This window comes from Cervus canadensis, chromosome 10, assembly GCF_019320065.1.
Source record: "Cervus canadensis isolate Bull #8, Minnesota chromosome 10, ASM1932006v1, whole genome shotgun sequence".
Taxonomy (NCBI): domain Eukaryota; kingdom Metazoa; phylum Chordata; class Mammalia; order Artiodactyla; family Cervidae; genus Cervus; species Cervus canadensis.
Genome location: NC_057395.1, coordinates 63168778 through 63182485, shown reverse-complemented (window position 1 = coordinate 63182485; position 13708 = coordinate 63168778). Strand labels below are relative to the sequence as shown.

The 13708-nt window shown below is 37.4% G+C and overlaps 1 protein-coding gene across 2 annotated transcripts in view; it reads left to right on the top strand.

Moving 5' to 3' along the window:
* The window catches only part of LOC122447897 (transient receptor potential cation channel subfamily C member 4 associated protein), a 68592-nt gene that overhangs the window by 40735 nt on the left and 14149 nt on the right, over window positions 1-13708 (top strand). For both annotated transcript variants that reach the window (XM_043478630.1, XM_043478629.1), the window contains exon 8: window positions 2577-2762. In XM_043478630.1, the coding sequence (XP_043334565.1) occupies window positions 2577-2762 (186 nt within the window). The remainder of the gene's footprint in view (window positions 1-2576; window positions 2763-13708) is intronic.

Here is a 13708-nt window from a genome sequence, read left to right as displayed (position 1 = left end):
CCAGTCACGGGGGTAGAGGAGGAAATGAAAGAAGACTGGCTCCTTCCTGTTTGTACTGATGATGATGTAAAATAAGCACCGTTCTGTCTCTGACTCTTTTCAGATAACTTTATCTTGCAAAGCATCCCATTCCAGTACATGTAGAATTACCTGATTCCTTCTTACAAGTGGATAGCCAGTGTATGGGCATACCATAATTTATTTAACTAGTCCCCTGTTGATGGAAATTTGGTTTCCCTCATCTTTGTTCCTAGGAATAACAGCCTTTTGTATAGAGTTTAATGTGCTGGATATTTGCCTTTTAAATGTTGATAGATGTTAGCAGATTTACCTTCCATGGAAATTACTAGTTCATCTTCCCACCCTGTATACCCTTCCCAGTATAGGGCTATTTTAAACTTCTTGATATTTGTCAAACTTGATAAGTAAGAGATGATATCTCAAAAAAACAAATGTAAAAACAAAACCAAAAAATTAGTCCCAGTATATTTTTGTTACTTGAGGTGAAAGTCACATTGAAAAACTAACCACTTAATTCAGTGACTTACAGTACATTTGCAGTTTGTGCAGCCGCCACCTCCATGAGGAAAAGTTATTTTAAATGTAGTTTTATTTCATCTTTATTAATGAATATTAATTCATATTTATTAATTCATCTTCATTAATAATGATTTATTATTTCATCTTTATTAAACTTATTAATAATTAACCTCATTATTATTAAAGTCTATTAAAGTCTGACTATTTTATAGTCAGTCACTAATTTGTAGAGGATGGAAAGGGGGCTAAGATTTGCCAATTTTTGCTGGGGCTAAATTCATATGACGTCTTACAATCCTCCTAACTAGTTACTTTGATTTTATTTATTTTATTTTTAAAGAATTTTCTTTAAAGTTGTATTCTTTTAGGATTTATTTAAAATTTTTTTGTTATGGGAATCTTGACACATATAAAAGTAGAGACATAACAGTATAATGATCCCTATTTACATATTACCTACTTTCAACAGTTATCAATTGATGGCCTGTCCTTGTCTCTACCCTCCTTTACTCCTCCCTTCCTCACTTTGGATATTTGGAAGCAGATCCCACACGTTATAAGATTTCACCTGCATATATTTCAGTGTTTCTATAAGATAGTGATTCTTGAAACATAACTCTTAATACCATATTATACTCTCCCAAAGTAATATTAATATCTTGATATTTTGAAATATCTATTTGTTAATTTTTGATTAGATGTTACATTTTCATGGTTCAGAAAATTTACAAATTTCAGAAAGGTGTTCACTGAAAACTTCCCCTCACACTATTCCCAATGGCCATATTCTCTTTGCCTTTGGCAACCACTCTTTTCTGTCCTTCCAAGATTTAGTACATCCACAAGCAAGTAGGCACAGACATTAGCTTTATTTTAAAGAGGGTTAAATTTTGGAGCCAAGATTTGAACCTGAATTCCCTGCCTTCAAAGTTTATTATGTTGCTTATGCTGACCAGAATTTCTGTCTTACTCATCATTGTGAGTAAAATGGAACTGGTGGAAATAGGAGTTGGGTGATTAAGTTTCTTTCTTTACCTTAAAAAAAAATAGAAGGACTATCATTTTTTCTTCCTGGTGTGTATGTTATAGGAAAATCAGATAGTTAAGTAATTTTATTTATTTTATTTATTTATTTATTTTGATAGTTAAGTAATTTTAAAAGAAGTATTTGTATCCTCTCCTACTCAGGAACAGCCACAATAAATACTTTGGTATATATTCTTCCATTCTTCGTGTGTGTGTGTGTGTGTGTATAGTGCATATTTTAAAGAAGAAAACTTTAAAATTTAAAGAAAATGGGCTTAAGCCAATACTGTTTAATAATTTACTTACTTAAAAATAAATTAAACACCTCTTTAGAGTTGTGTATAAAGACATAAGTGTCATTGTTTTTAGTATCTGTGTTTTGTGTTGCACTGCATGGATGTATTGTATTTAATCGGTATGCTATTAATGAACATAGAGTCATCTGTGACTTTTGCTGTTATAGAAACACCAGTGAACCTCTCTGTACAGATACCTATCTATCTATCTATATGTAGTTAATTATTTCTTCATGGTGAATTCACAGAAATGGACCTCTAGTTCAGAGACATAGAGATACAAGACCTAAAGGTTATTCCAATTTATATTCCCACCAATTGATATGAGAGAGCCTGAATCCCCGCACCTGCTAAAATGGCTCTTATTTCTCTACCTTTATTAATATTTTATCTTGAGTGGGCATTTCATTTTAAAAGGAAATTCTAACTGCTGTCAGCTTAAGAGTCATTCCTCTGGGTGGGATGCAGGGAGTGGGAGGGAGGCTCAAGAGGGAGGGGATGTATGTATACATAGAGCTGATTCAGGTTGTACGGCAGAAGCTAACACAACATTGTAAAGTAATTGTATTCCAATTAAAAAATAAAAGAAAAAAACAGAATTTTCACTTAAAAAGAAAGATCACTCCTCTCCTGCAGGTGAGGATCTGGTTGTCTGTGGAGAGCTGTAGCACTGGTCTCTGTGGTCACGTTTCCTCTCTTGTTTTTCCCCGGCAGCGGCCCTCCTCAGCATCCCTGGCTTTGTCGAGCGGCTTTGCAAGCTGGCAACTCGAAAGGTGTCAGAGTCAACGGGCACAGCCAGCTTCCTGCAGGAGTTGGAAGAGTGGTACACGTGGCTGGACAATGCTTTGGTGCTAGATGCCCTGATGCGGGTGGCTAATGAAGAATCTGAGCACAATCAAGGTACCCAGGGCAGGTCTCCTGAGAGGTGGGGAGTGTTCCTGTGGGTTCCTAGAGCCATTCTTGACCTCTTTTCCAAGGAGAATGAGTTGAAATTGACTCAAAAAAGAATCTCCCTCAGGGTGGTCCTGAATCATGATTGTTCAGAGTTTAATAGCAAATGACAGAATTTCTTGGAGCTCCCTTAAAGCAGACCTGATTTCAGGAACAGGACCTTTATTACAGAACCCAAGGGACCAACTGGAAAACTTACCAGAACATTCTTAGCAACCCAGAGGTTCTTTCTCTGTCCCTGCTTCTTTCTACACATTTCTTTAATCTTCTCCGTTCTCTGTTCTGATGGGCATGCTGCCTGGAAATGTGTGGACTCCTAGTCTCAGCTTTAGCTTCTCAGTGAACTGCTCTGTTTTGGATGAGATGCTCAACCCAAAGCATTTGACTCTGGGGTCAAATTGTACAAACACAGGAATTCCCACTGAAATCATGCAGGTAAAAGTGAAGGGAGGAGTTTCATTCCTGGGATACACAACAGCAGCAGCAACAGACATCCATGTAAAGTCTGTGCAAGTTGTTCTCAGAGCATATAGCGAGCAGGGAAACATTTCTTCCAGAAGAATCTACTAAAATTCAGTGGGAAGCTTGAGAGCTTGTGACGCTGGAATTTCTGCTTGATGCAAGTTCCACTCTGGGCAGGTGTGGCCAGAAAGACAGGGCTCCCTCAGCTCCCGGATAAGGATACAGAATCTCACTGGGAGGGACAGGCTCTCATTCCTTCTAGCTCCAAGTGGAAGAGGCTGAATTCTTGATAAATATAGCCAAGAGGGCAGGGACTCCTTTCCCTCTCCCTTTTCCCTTCCCATTGTACAATGTGTTGCTTTCATACATTTATGTATTGTAAAATGATTACCACTGTAACCTTAGCTGACACCTCTATCCCATCAGATAATTAACATTTCTTTTTTTCTGGTGAGAATATTTAAGATCTACTGTATTAGCAACATTCAGGTATATGATAATGGTATTATTAGCTATAATCACCATCTTCTCTATTGGACACCCAGAACTTATTAATCTTATAACTGGAACTTTGTGTTTTTTAACCAATAATTTCTCATTTTCCCGACTCCTAACCACTAGTAACCACCACTCTGTTTTTCTGAGTTCAGCTTTTTTTTTAGATTCTACATATAATTAGTATTATACAGTATCTGTCTTTCTCTGACTTATTTTATTTAGCATAATGCCAGGGGCTCCTTCCTTCCATCCACCTCTGTACCGTACTTATAGCTCAGAAGCTTGGCCCAGCAGGCCAAGAATTCTGTGGCCCTTATCACCTTGACCCAGTTCACTTGTGGAACAGAGGTTCCACCACATAGAGAGAGGCAAGCTGAGAAGACAGTGGAGGCTCTCAATCCTGCTCAGAGTAGTAGCACTGAGATTTTGCTAGGTGGAGAGGTAATAGGTAAAAACAGAATGTTGGGAAGTTTGAGCTCAAGGTCATTCTCAGAAACAATGTAAATTTTTTAAGAAAATAAAAGGACTTATTTTTAATTGCGAATTAAAAGTCAAACCATATGCCAGCTAGTTCCCCAGAGAACCAGGGAAAGAGGTGGCTGAGAAGAGCTTAAAGCTGAGGTCACAAGAAACCTCAGTCTCAAAAACTACCTCTGCCTGAATTTAATTGAATGAGACTCTGGAGCAATTTATGCCTCAAGGCTTTGTCAAAAACAGTAGAGCGGTCAGCTGGCAATTAGTGGAGCCTGACAGCTGAGTTTCACATCAGATGAGGCAGAAAGTTTAACAGAGAGATGAGGGAAAGATCTAGACAAAGAGAGCCTTGCTAAAACACTGTCATCCAGGGACACATGCCCAAGGCTGGCAGAGGGGATTATCAGTCCTCAGAGAAGTAGACTTGACCACAAGTGGCTAGGCAGGTCACTAAACAGGAAAACAACAAATCAGTCCTCAGAGAAATAAACTTTACCCCAAGTAGCTGGACAAGTCACTAAACAAATAACAAGAAAACAACAAATCAGTCCTCAGAGAAATAGACTTTACCACAAGTGGCTAGGCAGGTCATTGAACAAACAAGAAAACAACTGCATGCCCTGAAAGGAGGAAGGGGAATTAGCCTCCAGAGTTGCTGTAATATTTACCTAAAATGTCCAGTGTTTAACAAAAATTGAGACATGGAAAGAAATAGGAAAATATGACCCATACATAGGAGAAAGCAGGCAAAAGAAATTGCCTGTGAAAGAGCTCAGACGTTAGAATTAACAGAGACGTCATGGTCAAAGAGCTAAAGGTAACTATGCTCAAAGAAGCTCAATAAGTCATCAGAGAATATTAATAACCAAATAAAAGCTATAAAAAGTCAAAAGTTCCAGAGATGAAAAATACAGTAACTGGAATGAAAAGTTCACTGAGAGAAAGGAACAGAAAAAAATATTCAAAGAAGTAATAGCTGAAAACTCCCCAAATTTGATCAGTGTACACATCCAAGAAGTTCAAAGAACTACAGGCAAATAAACTCAAAAGAATTACACCCAGGCGCATCATAATGAAAATGCTGGAAGACAGAGAAAATCTTGAAAATAGCAAGAAAGAAATGACTCATCATGCCCAAGATTATCTCAATAAAATCAGCAGAAATGATAGTAGCCAGAAGGGAGTGAAATGACATACTCAAAGTGCTGGGAAAAAAACTCAGCCAAGAATTGTATCCAGTAAAACCTTCTTTCAGAAATGAAGGTGAATCCCTCAAGATAATAAAAATAAAAACAAAAGAGACCTAATTGACTTACAAGCTTTTGCTTAGCAAAGGAAACCATAAACAACAACAACAACAATGAAAAGACAACCTATGGAATGGGAGAAAATACTTGCAAATGATGCGACAGACAAGGGCTTAATCTCCAAAATACACAAACAGCTCATACAACTTAACAACAACAACAACAAAACCCAATCAAACAATGGGCAGAAGACTTTAATAGACATTTCTCCAAAGAAGACATGACAGATAGCCAGTAGGCCCATGAAAAGATGCTCAACCTCACTAATTATTAAGGAAATGCAAATCAGAAGTTCAGTGAGGTCCCACCTCATACTGGTCAGAATGGCAATCATTAAAAAGCCTATGAATAACAAATGCTTTAGAGGTTGTGAAGGAAAGGGAACTCCCCTACACTGTTGGTAGGAATGTAAGTTGGCGCAGCCACTGTTGAAAACACGGTGGAGGTTCCTCAGGAAACTAAGAATTACCATATGATCTAGCAATCCTATTCCAGGTGTATAACCAGATGAAACTATAATTCAAAAAGATACATGTGCCCCTGTTCACAATAGACAAAAACATGGAAATAACCCAAATATCCATCAGCATATTAATGGATAAAGAAGATGTGGTATGTACATATAATGGAATACTACTCAGTCATAAAAAGGAGCAAATAATGCCATTTGCAGCAACATGGATGCAACTAGAGATTATCCTACTGAGTGCAGTAAGGCAGAAAGTGAAAGGCAAATACCATATGATATCACTTAATATGTGAAATCTAAAATATGGCACAAATGAACCTATCTACAAAACAGAAACAGACTCATACAGAGAACAGACTTGTGGTTGTCAAGGTTGGGGGGAAGAAGGACTGGGAGTTTGGGATTAACAGATGTAAACTATTATATACAGGATGAATAAACAAAAAGTTCCTACTATATAGCACATGGAACTATATTCAATATCCTGTAATAAACCATAATGGAAAAGAATATTTTAAAGAAGAATGTCTATACATGTATAACTGAGTCACTTTGCTGTATAGCAGAGATGGGCACAACAATGTAAATGAACTATGCTTCAATTAAATTTTTCTTTTAATGAAGGTGAAATAAACAGCTAGATAAAGAAGAACTTAGGGAATTTGCTGCTAGCAGATCTCTCTCATGAGAAATATTAGCTGAAAGCAAGTGACCTCAGCCAGTAATTCAGATTCACACACCAAAAAAAATGCAGCATCAGTCAAGGTAATTATATATAATTATAAAAGACAATATAAGTGCATATTTTTCCTTAACTAATTTCAAAAGCAGTTGTGTAAAACTATGTTTATAATTATATTATTGCACCTATAACGAATAGAAAAGTAATATATTTGACAATAACAGATCAAAGAAAGTGGGTGGGACCAAAGTTGTGTTGGAGTAAGGAAATAGTTACAAGATAGTAACTCAGGAATTGACAGGAATCTGAAGAAAATCAAAATGGTAAATAAAGAGGGTCGTTATAGAAAATTATAAATATTTATTCTCCTTTCTTTTCTTAGCTTCTTTAATGGACATACAATTTTATGAAATAATTACACAATGTTGTATAACATTGTATTGTATAGTACATTGTATTGTTTGGTTTTCAGCATATGTAGATATAGTGTGCATAATAATAATAGCACAAAAAGGGAGACGAGGGACCTATAAGAGCCTTGGAGTTAGTTTAAATCTAAAACAGAGTCTGTCAAGTTAAGATGTATATGGCAAGCAAGCCCTGTAGTATCTGCTGACATAGTAACTTTAGAAATATAGTTAAAGGAATTGCATTGTTACACTAGAAAATATTTAGGTAATACAAAAAGTGTTAAAGAAGACCTAGGGGAATACAAGTGAGCTTTAACAAGACAAAAAGTAAAAGGCAGAAGTACATTCAACTTTGTCAGTAATAACAGTAAATGTGAATAGATGAAACAATTCATTCAAAAAACATATTGCCATGTTGGGTTTTTTAAAATGATCCATTATATGCATCCTACAGGATACATACTTTCTATTCAAAGATAGAAGCAGGTTGAAAGAAACGATAGAAGTGTATCATGCAGAAGGTAACCATAAAAAACTGTAATGGCTGTACTGTAAGAGAGACTTTAAAAACAAAAAAATGTTATCAGATTTATAAGTAGATTTTATAGTAAATCTATCGAGATTTAGCAGTTATAATCACGTGTGTATCTAACAACAGAGCCAAAAATAAGTAAATGAAGCAAAAACTAACAGATTCTAAGAGGAAATAGTTTAACATAATAGTTGGAAACTTTAATAACCCAGTTTCAATAATGGATAACTATATAGAAGACCAACAAGGAAATAGAAGACTTGAGCAACACAGTAAGCCAACTAGACTAAATGTGTATATATATATATATATATATATATATATATATATATATATGCACTAAGCCCTAAAAAAAATTCAGGAAACTTAAAAAAGGATTAAAATTGTACGGAGTATATACTTCAGTCACAACGGAGTCACATTAGAAATTAATAGTAGAAAGAAATTTGGGAAATTCACAAATGTGTGGGAGTTAAGCAGTCCACTTCTAAATAATTGATGGTTCAAAGATAAAATCATGAAGAAAACTAGAAGATACTTTGAGATGAATGAGATGAAATGAAAATGATGATACAACATTCCAAAATTTACAGAATTTCAACTAAAGCATGCTTAGAAATTTATAGCTGTAAATGCCTACATTTAATAAGATCTCAAAAAAAAATAACCTAAGTTTCTGCTTTAAGTCATTGAACAAAGAAGAGCAAACCACATTCCCAAAGCAGACAGATGGGAAGAAATAATAGGATTGAATTGGAAAATAATAGAGAATAGAAAAACAGTAGAGAAAATCCACAAAACCAAGAGTTGGTTCTTTGAAAATATCAGCAAAATTGACAAATCTTTAGCTGTAATGATGAAGCAAAAAGAGACAAGATTCAAATTACTAAAATCAGGAATGAAAGAGGATATATTATAACCAACCTTACAAAGATAAAAGGACTGTAAGAGACTATTATAGTAACTGTATGCTAATAAATTAGATATCCCAGCTGAAATGGAAAAATTATAAGAAAGACACAAACTCCTGCAGTTGACTCAAGAAGAAATAGGAAATCTGAACAGACCTATAACAAGAGATTGAATTAGTGATGAAAAACTATCCCTAGAACAAGTCCTGGCTCAAAAGGTTTCACTGGTTAATTCTACCAACCATTTAAAGAAGAAGTAATGCCTGTACATCACAGACTCTTCCATAAAGTAGAAGAGGAAAGAACATTTCTTAATTCATTCTGTGAAACTGTATTACCCTGATATCAAAACCAGAGACATCACAAGGAAATTACAGACTAACGTAACTTACAAACGTATATGCAAAACGCCTCAACAAAACACTAGCAAACCAAATATAGCAACAAAAGGATTATATACCTGATCAAGTATGTATACATGACTAAATGGAATTTATGCAAGGTTGACTCAGTATATGAAAGTCAATATAATATGATGGAAAAGGGATGAAAACTACATGATTATTTCTGTAGATTCTGAAAAAGCATTTGACAGAATCCATCTTTAAGGTAAGAACATTCCAAGTGGGAATGGGAAAGAATTCCTCAACCTGTTAAAAGGCATCTAAGAAAACCCACAGCCAACATTATAACACTTAATGGCCAAAGACTGATAACTTTTCCCTCACTAAGATCAGAACAAGACAAAGATGTCTGCTCTCAACACTTCTGTCCAACATTGTACTGGAAGTTCTGGCTAGGTAGTTAGGCAAGAAAAAGAAATTAAAGGAAGAAGTAAAACTGTCTCTAGTCACAAATGACATGATCTCTTATATAGAAAAACCTAAGGATCCACTAAAAAAACTGCTAAACCAATAGACAAGTTGTTTCAACAGTTACAGCATACAAGATAGGTATACAGAAATCAGTTGTATTTCTGTACAGTAGCAATGAACAAACCAAAAACGAAATTAAAACAATTTCATTTAAAAGAGCATTAAAAAAGAATAAAATACTTAGTGACATATTTAACAAAGAAAAGAAAACTTACACTCTGAAAATTACAAAACATAATTGTTACTGAAAAAAAGAAAACCTAAAAAATTGTAAAGAAAGCATTTGTTGCTGAATCAGAAGAGTTGATATTATTAAGGTAGCAGTAATTCACGCCTTGATCTCCAGGTCTGTCTAAAGATTCAACACAGTCCTTGTTACAATCCCTACTGACTTCTTTGCAGAAATGAACTAGTTAGTAGGCCCTCAAATTCATTTGGAAATGCAAGAGACCTCAAAGAGCTATGGCAGCCTTGAAAAACAAAGTGAAGGACTTAGATTGCCTGATTTTTCAACTTAGTACAAAGATGTAATATTCAAGACATTGTGCTACTGGCCTCGAGAGATATACAACAGTGAAATAGAATTGAGAATTCAGAAATAAATGCTCACTTATATGGTCAGTTGATTTTCAGCAAGAGTGCCGAGACTATTTGGTTGGGGAAACAAATAGAGTGTAGTCTTTTCAGCAGATGGTACTGAGACCATTAGATATCCACTTGCAAAAGAATGAAGCTGGACCTCCCTCCTCTGCCACCTCACATCGTATATAAAAATGAGCTCAAAAAGATCAAAGACCTAAATGTAAGAACTAATCCTTGAGAACACTTAGAAGAAAACAAGGATAACTCTTTAGGACTTTGGATTTGGTCGTGGTTTCTTTGTTGCTGTTGTTCAGTCATGTCCGACCCCTTGTGACCCTGTGGACTGTAGTCCACCAGGCTCCTCTGTCTGTGGGATTTTCTTGGCCAGAATACTGGAGTGGGTTGCCATTTCCTTCCACAGGGGATCCTCCTGACCCAGAGATCGAACCTACATCTCCTGCAATGGCAGGTGGGTTCTTTACCACTGAGCCACCAGGGAAACCCTAGTGGTTTCTTAGATGATGCCTAATACAGGGGGGAGGAGCCAAGATGGCAGAGGAATAGGACGGGGAGACCACTTTCTCCCCTACAAATTCACTGAAAGAACAATTGAACGCTGAGCAAACTTCACAAAACAACTCCTGATCACTAGCAGAGGACATCAGGCACCCAGAAAAGCAGCCCATTGTCTTCGAAAGGAGGTAGGACAAAATATAAAAGATAAAAAGAGAGACAATAGAGTTAGGGACGGAGACCCGTCCCGGGAAGGGAGTCTTAATAGAGGAAGTTTCCAAACACCAGGAAACGCTCGCACTGGCGGGTCTGGAGGAAGTTTTCGAATTTCGGAGGCCAATCTAACTGGGAGGAAAAATAAATAAAATCCACAGATCACCTGCCTAAAAGCAATTCCCAGCAGAAAAGTACCCCAGACGCCCGCATCTGCCACCAGCAAGTGGGGACGGAACGGAGAGGAGCGGGCCCGAATGCCCTGAGAGCAATCGGAGGGAGCTAACGTGAGATGCCTAATACAGGCAACCAGATGAGAACTAGGTAAATAGGACTTCATTCAAATGAAAATATTTTGTGCTTCAAAAAGCAACATCAAGACAGGGAAAAGCCGGAATGGCTGAACACTTTTGGAGGGTAGAAGAGAACATTTTTGCAAACCATATATCGAATAAGGGACTTGTATCTAGAAGATATAAAGAACTCCTACAGCTCAACCTACAGCTCAATAATGAAAAGACACCCATTTCAAATTATATTCAAAATATCTGAATAGACTTTTTCCAGAGATGATACAAGAGTAGCCAGCAAGCACATGAGAACATTCTCAACATCATTAGCCATCAGGGAAATGCAAATCCCATCCAACAATCAGATATCCCTTCACACCCACTGGAATGACTATCACCAAAAAGACAGGTAGCAGGTGTCCAACTTAAGGAGATGGAAAAATCAGAACCCTCATTCTCTGTTGGTAGGCATGCAAACTGGTGCAGCCACTGTGGAAAACAGTCTGGCAGTTACTCAAAAAGTTAAACATAGTTTTTGTATGACCTAGAAATTCCACTTCTAGGTATACACCCAGGATACATGAAAATATATGTTTACACAAAAACTTGCACATGGATGTTCTTAGTAGCAGATTTATTATAACCAAAATACAGAAACAACTCAAATATCTATCAACTGATGAATGGATAACAAAATTGATATATTTTATATAATAGAATATTATTCAGTAGTTTAAAAAATGAAATACTGATACATACTGCAGCCTGAATAAACCTTGAAAACATTGTGCTGGAAACAAAAAATGACAAGTTATATGATTCCATCTGTAGAAAGAGACAGAACATGGTCTAATGGATGCCTGGGTTTCTAGGGGCTTGGTGAGAAATGGGGAGTGGCTGCTAAAGCAAATAGGATTTCTTTGTGGGGTGATAAAAGTGCTCTAATGTTGATTGTGAACTGCACAATTCTGTGAATATATTAAAGACCAGTGAGTTATATCCTTGAAAGGGATGAATTGTATGGTATGTGAATTATAGCTCAAAGCTATTTTTAAGTTAGTGTGCTTCAGGGTACAGTACAGATGTATGGAGGGTCATACCCACTTTAATCAGTATTGTGGAACTGAAAAGATTTGGAGGGAAGGCCAGGCCTCTTAAACTAGTTTTCCTATCCTTGGGAATTGTCCTGTTCCTGCACACTGGCTATTGCTTTGAGGCGTGTGTTTGTTGAAAATATTTATCCCAGAGAGTTTCTTAGGAGGCCTTTGCAAACCAGGCAGCAAAAGTTGGCAGTGACTCAGAAGAGTCCAAGCTGCCTGCGTCTCTTCACGCACGTTCATTACTGAGGAGGGCTCGTGTGCCAGCCACCGCACCTGCCCTCCCCTCACAGGTCCCCCCGACCCCTGGTCTAGGTGACGAGGACACTGAGGCACCAGGGGCTGCACGGCACCCGGCAGGTGTGCAGCGGAGCTGTGGTTCTGCGTGATGACGCATCAGATTCTCTGTACCAACCAGTTGACTCTGAAACTGTTCTGGGAGCTGGGCCAAGGAGTCCCAAGACATAAAATTGAGTAATTATGTTTTTTCTCCCAACATGCAAGAAAATATATGTCAATAAATAGCATTTTTCTCAATTAGATTTTCTTGAGTAAATTTTTCTTTGCCCACTGCCACTTTAGTTGCCATTAAGAGCTTGCAGATTACAAGAAGGAAAACAAGTAGCAAGCAAGCATTAACTGAAAATCCCAGAGTTAGTTTTTTACTTCTGTTTGACACACACTTGTAATGTAGGGTACATGTGCTTGGCAATTCTTAGAAGCACTTTTAACATATTAAGTCATTTAATCTTTGCAACATTGGTAATAGATAGATACTGTTGCCATTTTAAGTCATTTAACCTTTGCAACATTGGTAATAGATAGATACTGTTGCCATCAAGCTTCCCTGGTGTCACAATATTAAAGAATCCTCATGCCAATGCAAGAGACACAAGAGAGAAGATGCAGGAGACGTGGGTTCAATCCCTGGGATAGGAGGATCCCCTGGAGCAGGAAATGGCAACCTGCTCCAGTATTCTTGCCTGGAAAATTCCATGGACAGAGGAGCCTGGCGGGCTGCAGTCCAGGAGGTTGCAAAAAGTTGGATGCGACTGAGCAACAGCACCACACACTGTTGCTGCTGCTCCTGTTTTGTCGATGAGGATGGATACTGAAGCATGGACATGTCAGCAGATTTCCCCAAAGCCACCTAACAGTCTGGCTCCAAGTCTTTAGCCCCTGTGCTGCAGTCGTGCTGCTCTCAGCAACTGGTCGTCTTCCAGCTTATGTATTAGTGATGTTTAACATGGCTGGAAAAATAGTTCCAAGTCCACAGGGTGGAGTAAGTTAGGTTCTTGTGGCATGATATCACCATACAGAAATCATAAGTGTGAGTGCCTCACTTGAGTATATCTTATCACCACTGCTTTGTAACACACAGATTTTCTGGCCTTTTCAAAAGGCCTCCAGGGCAGCAGTTCCAGTGGGAGTATGAAGGACCTCAGTATTTATTGATTTATCCTTTCACCTTAAAGATGAGAAAAACTAAAGGGAAGTAAATCCTAAGGTCTCCTGGCTCTGCGTATGTAAAATAATAGGGACCTAAGAGTGAGACTGGGGCTTCCCAGGTCACTCAGTGG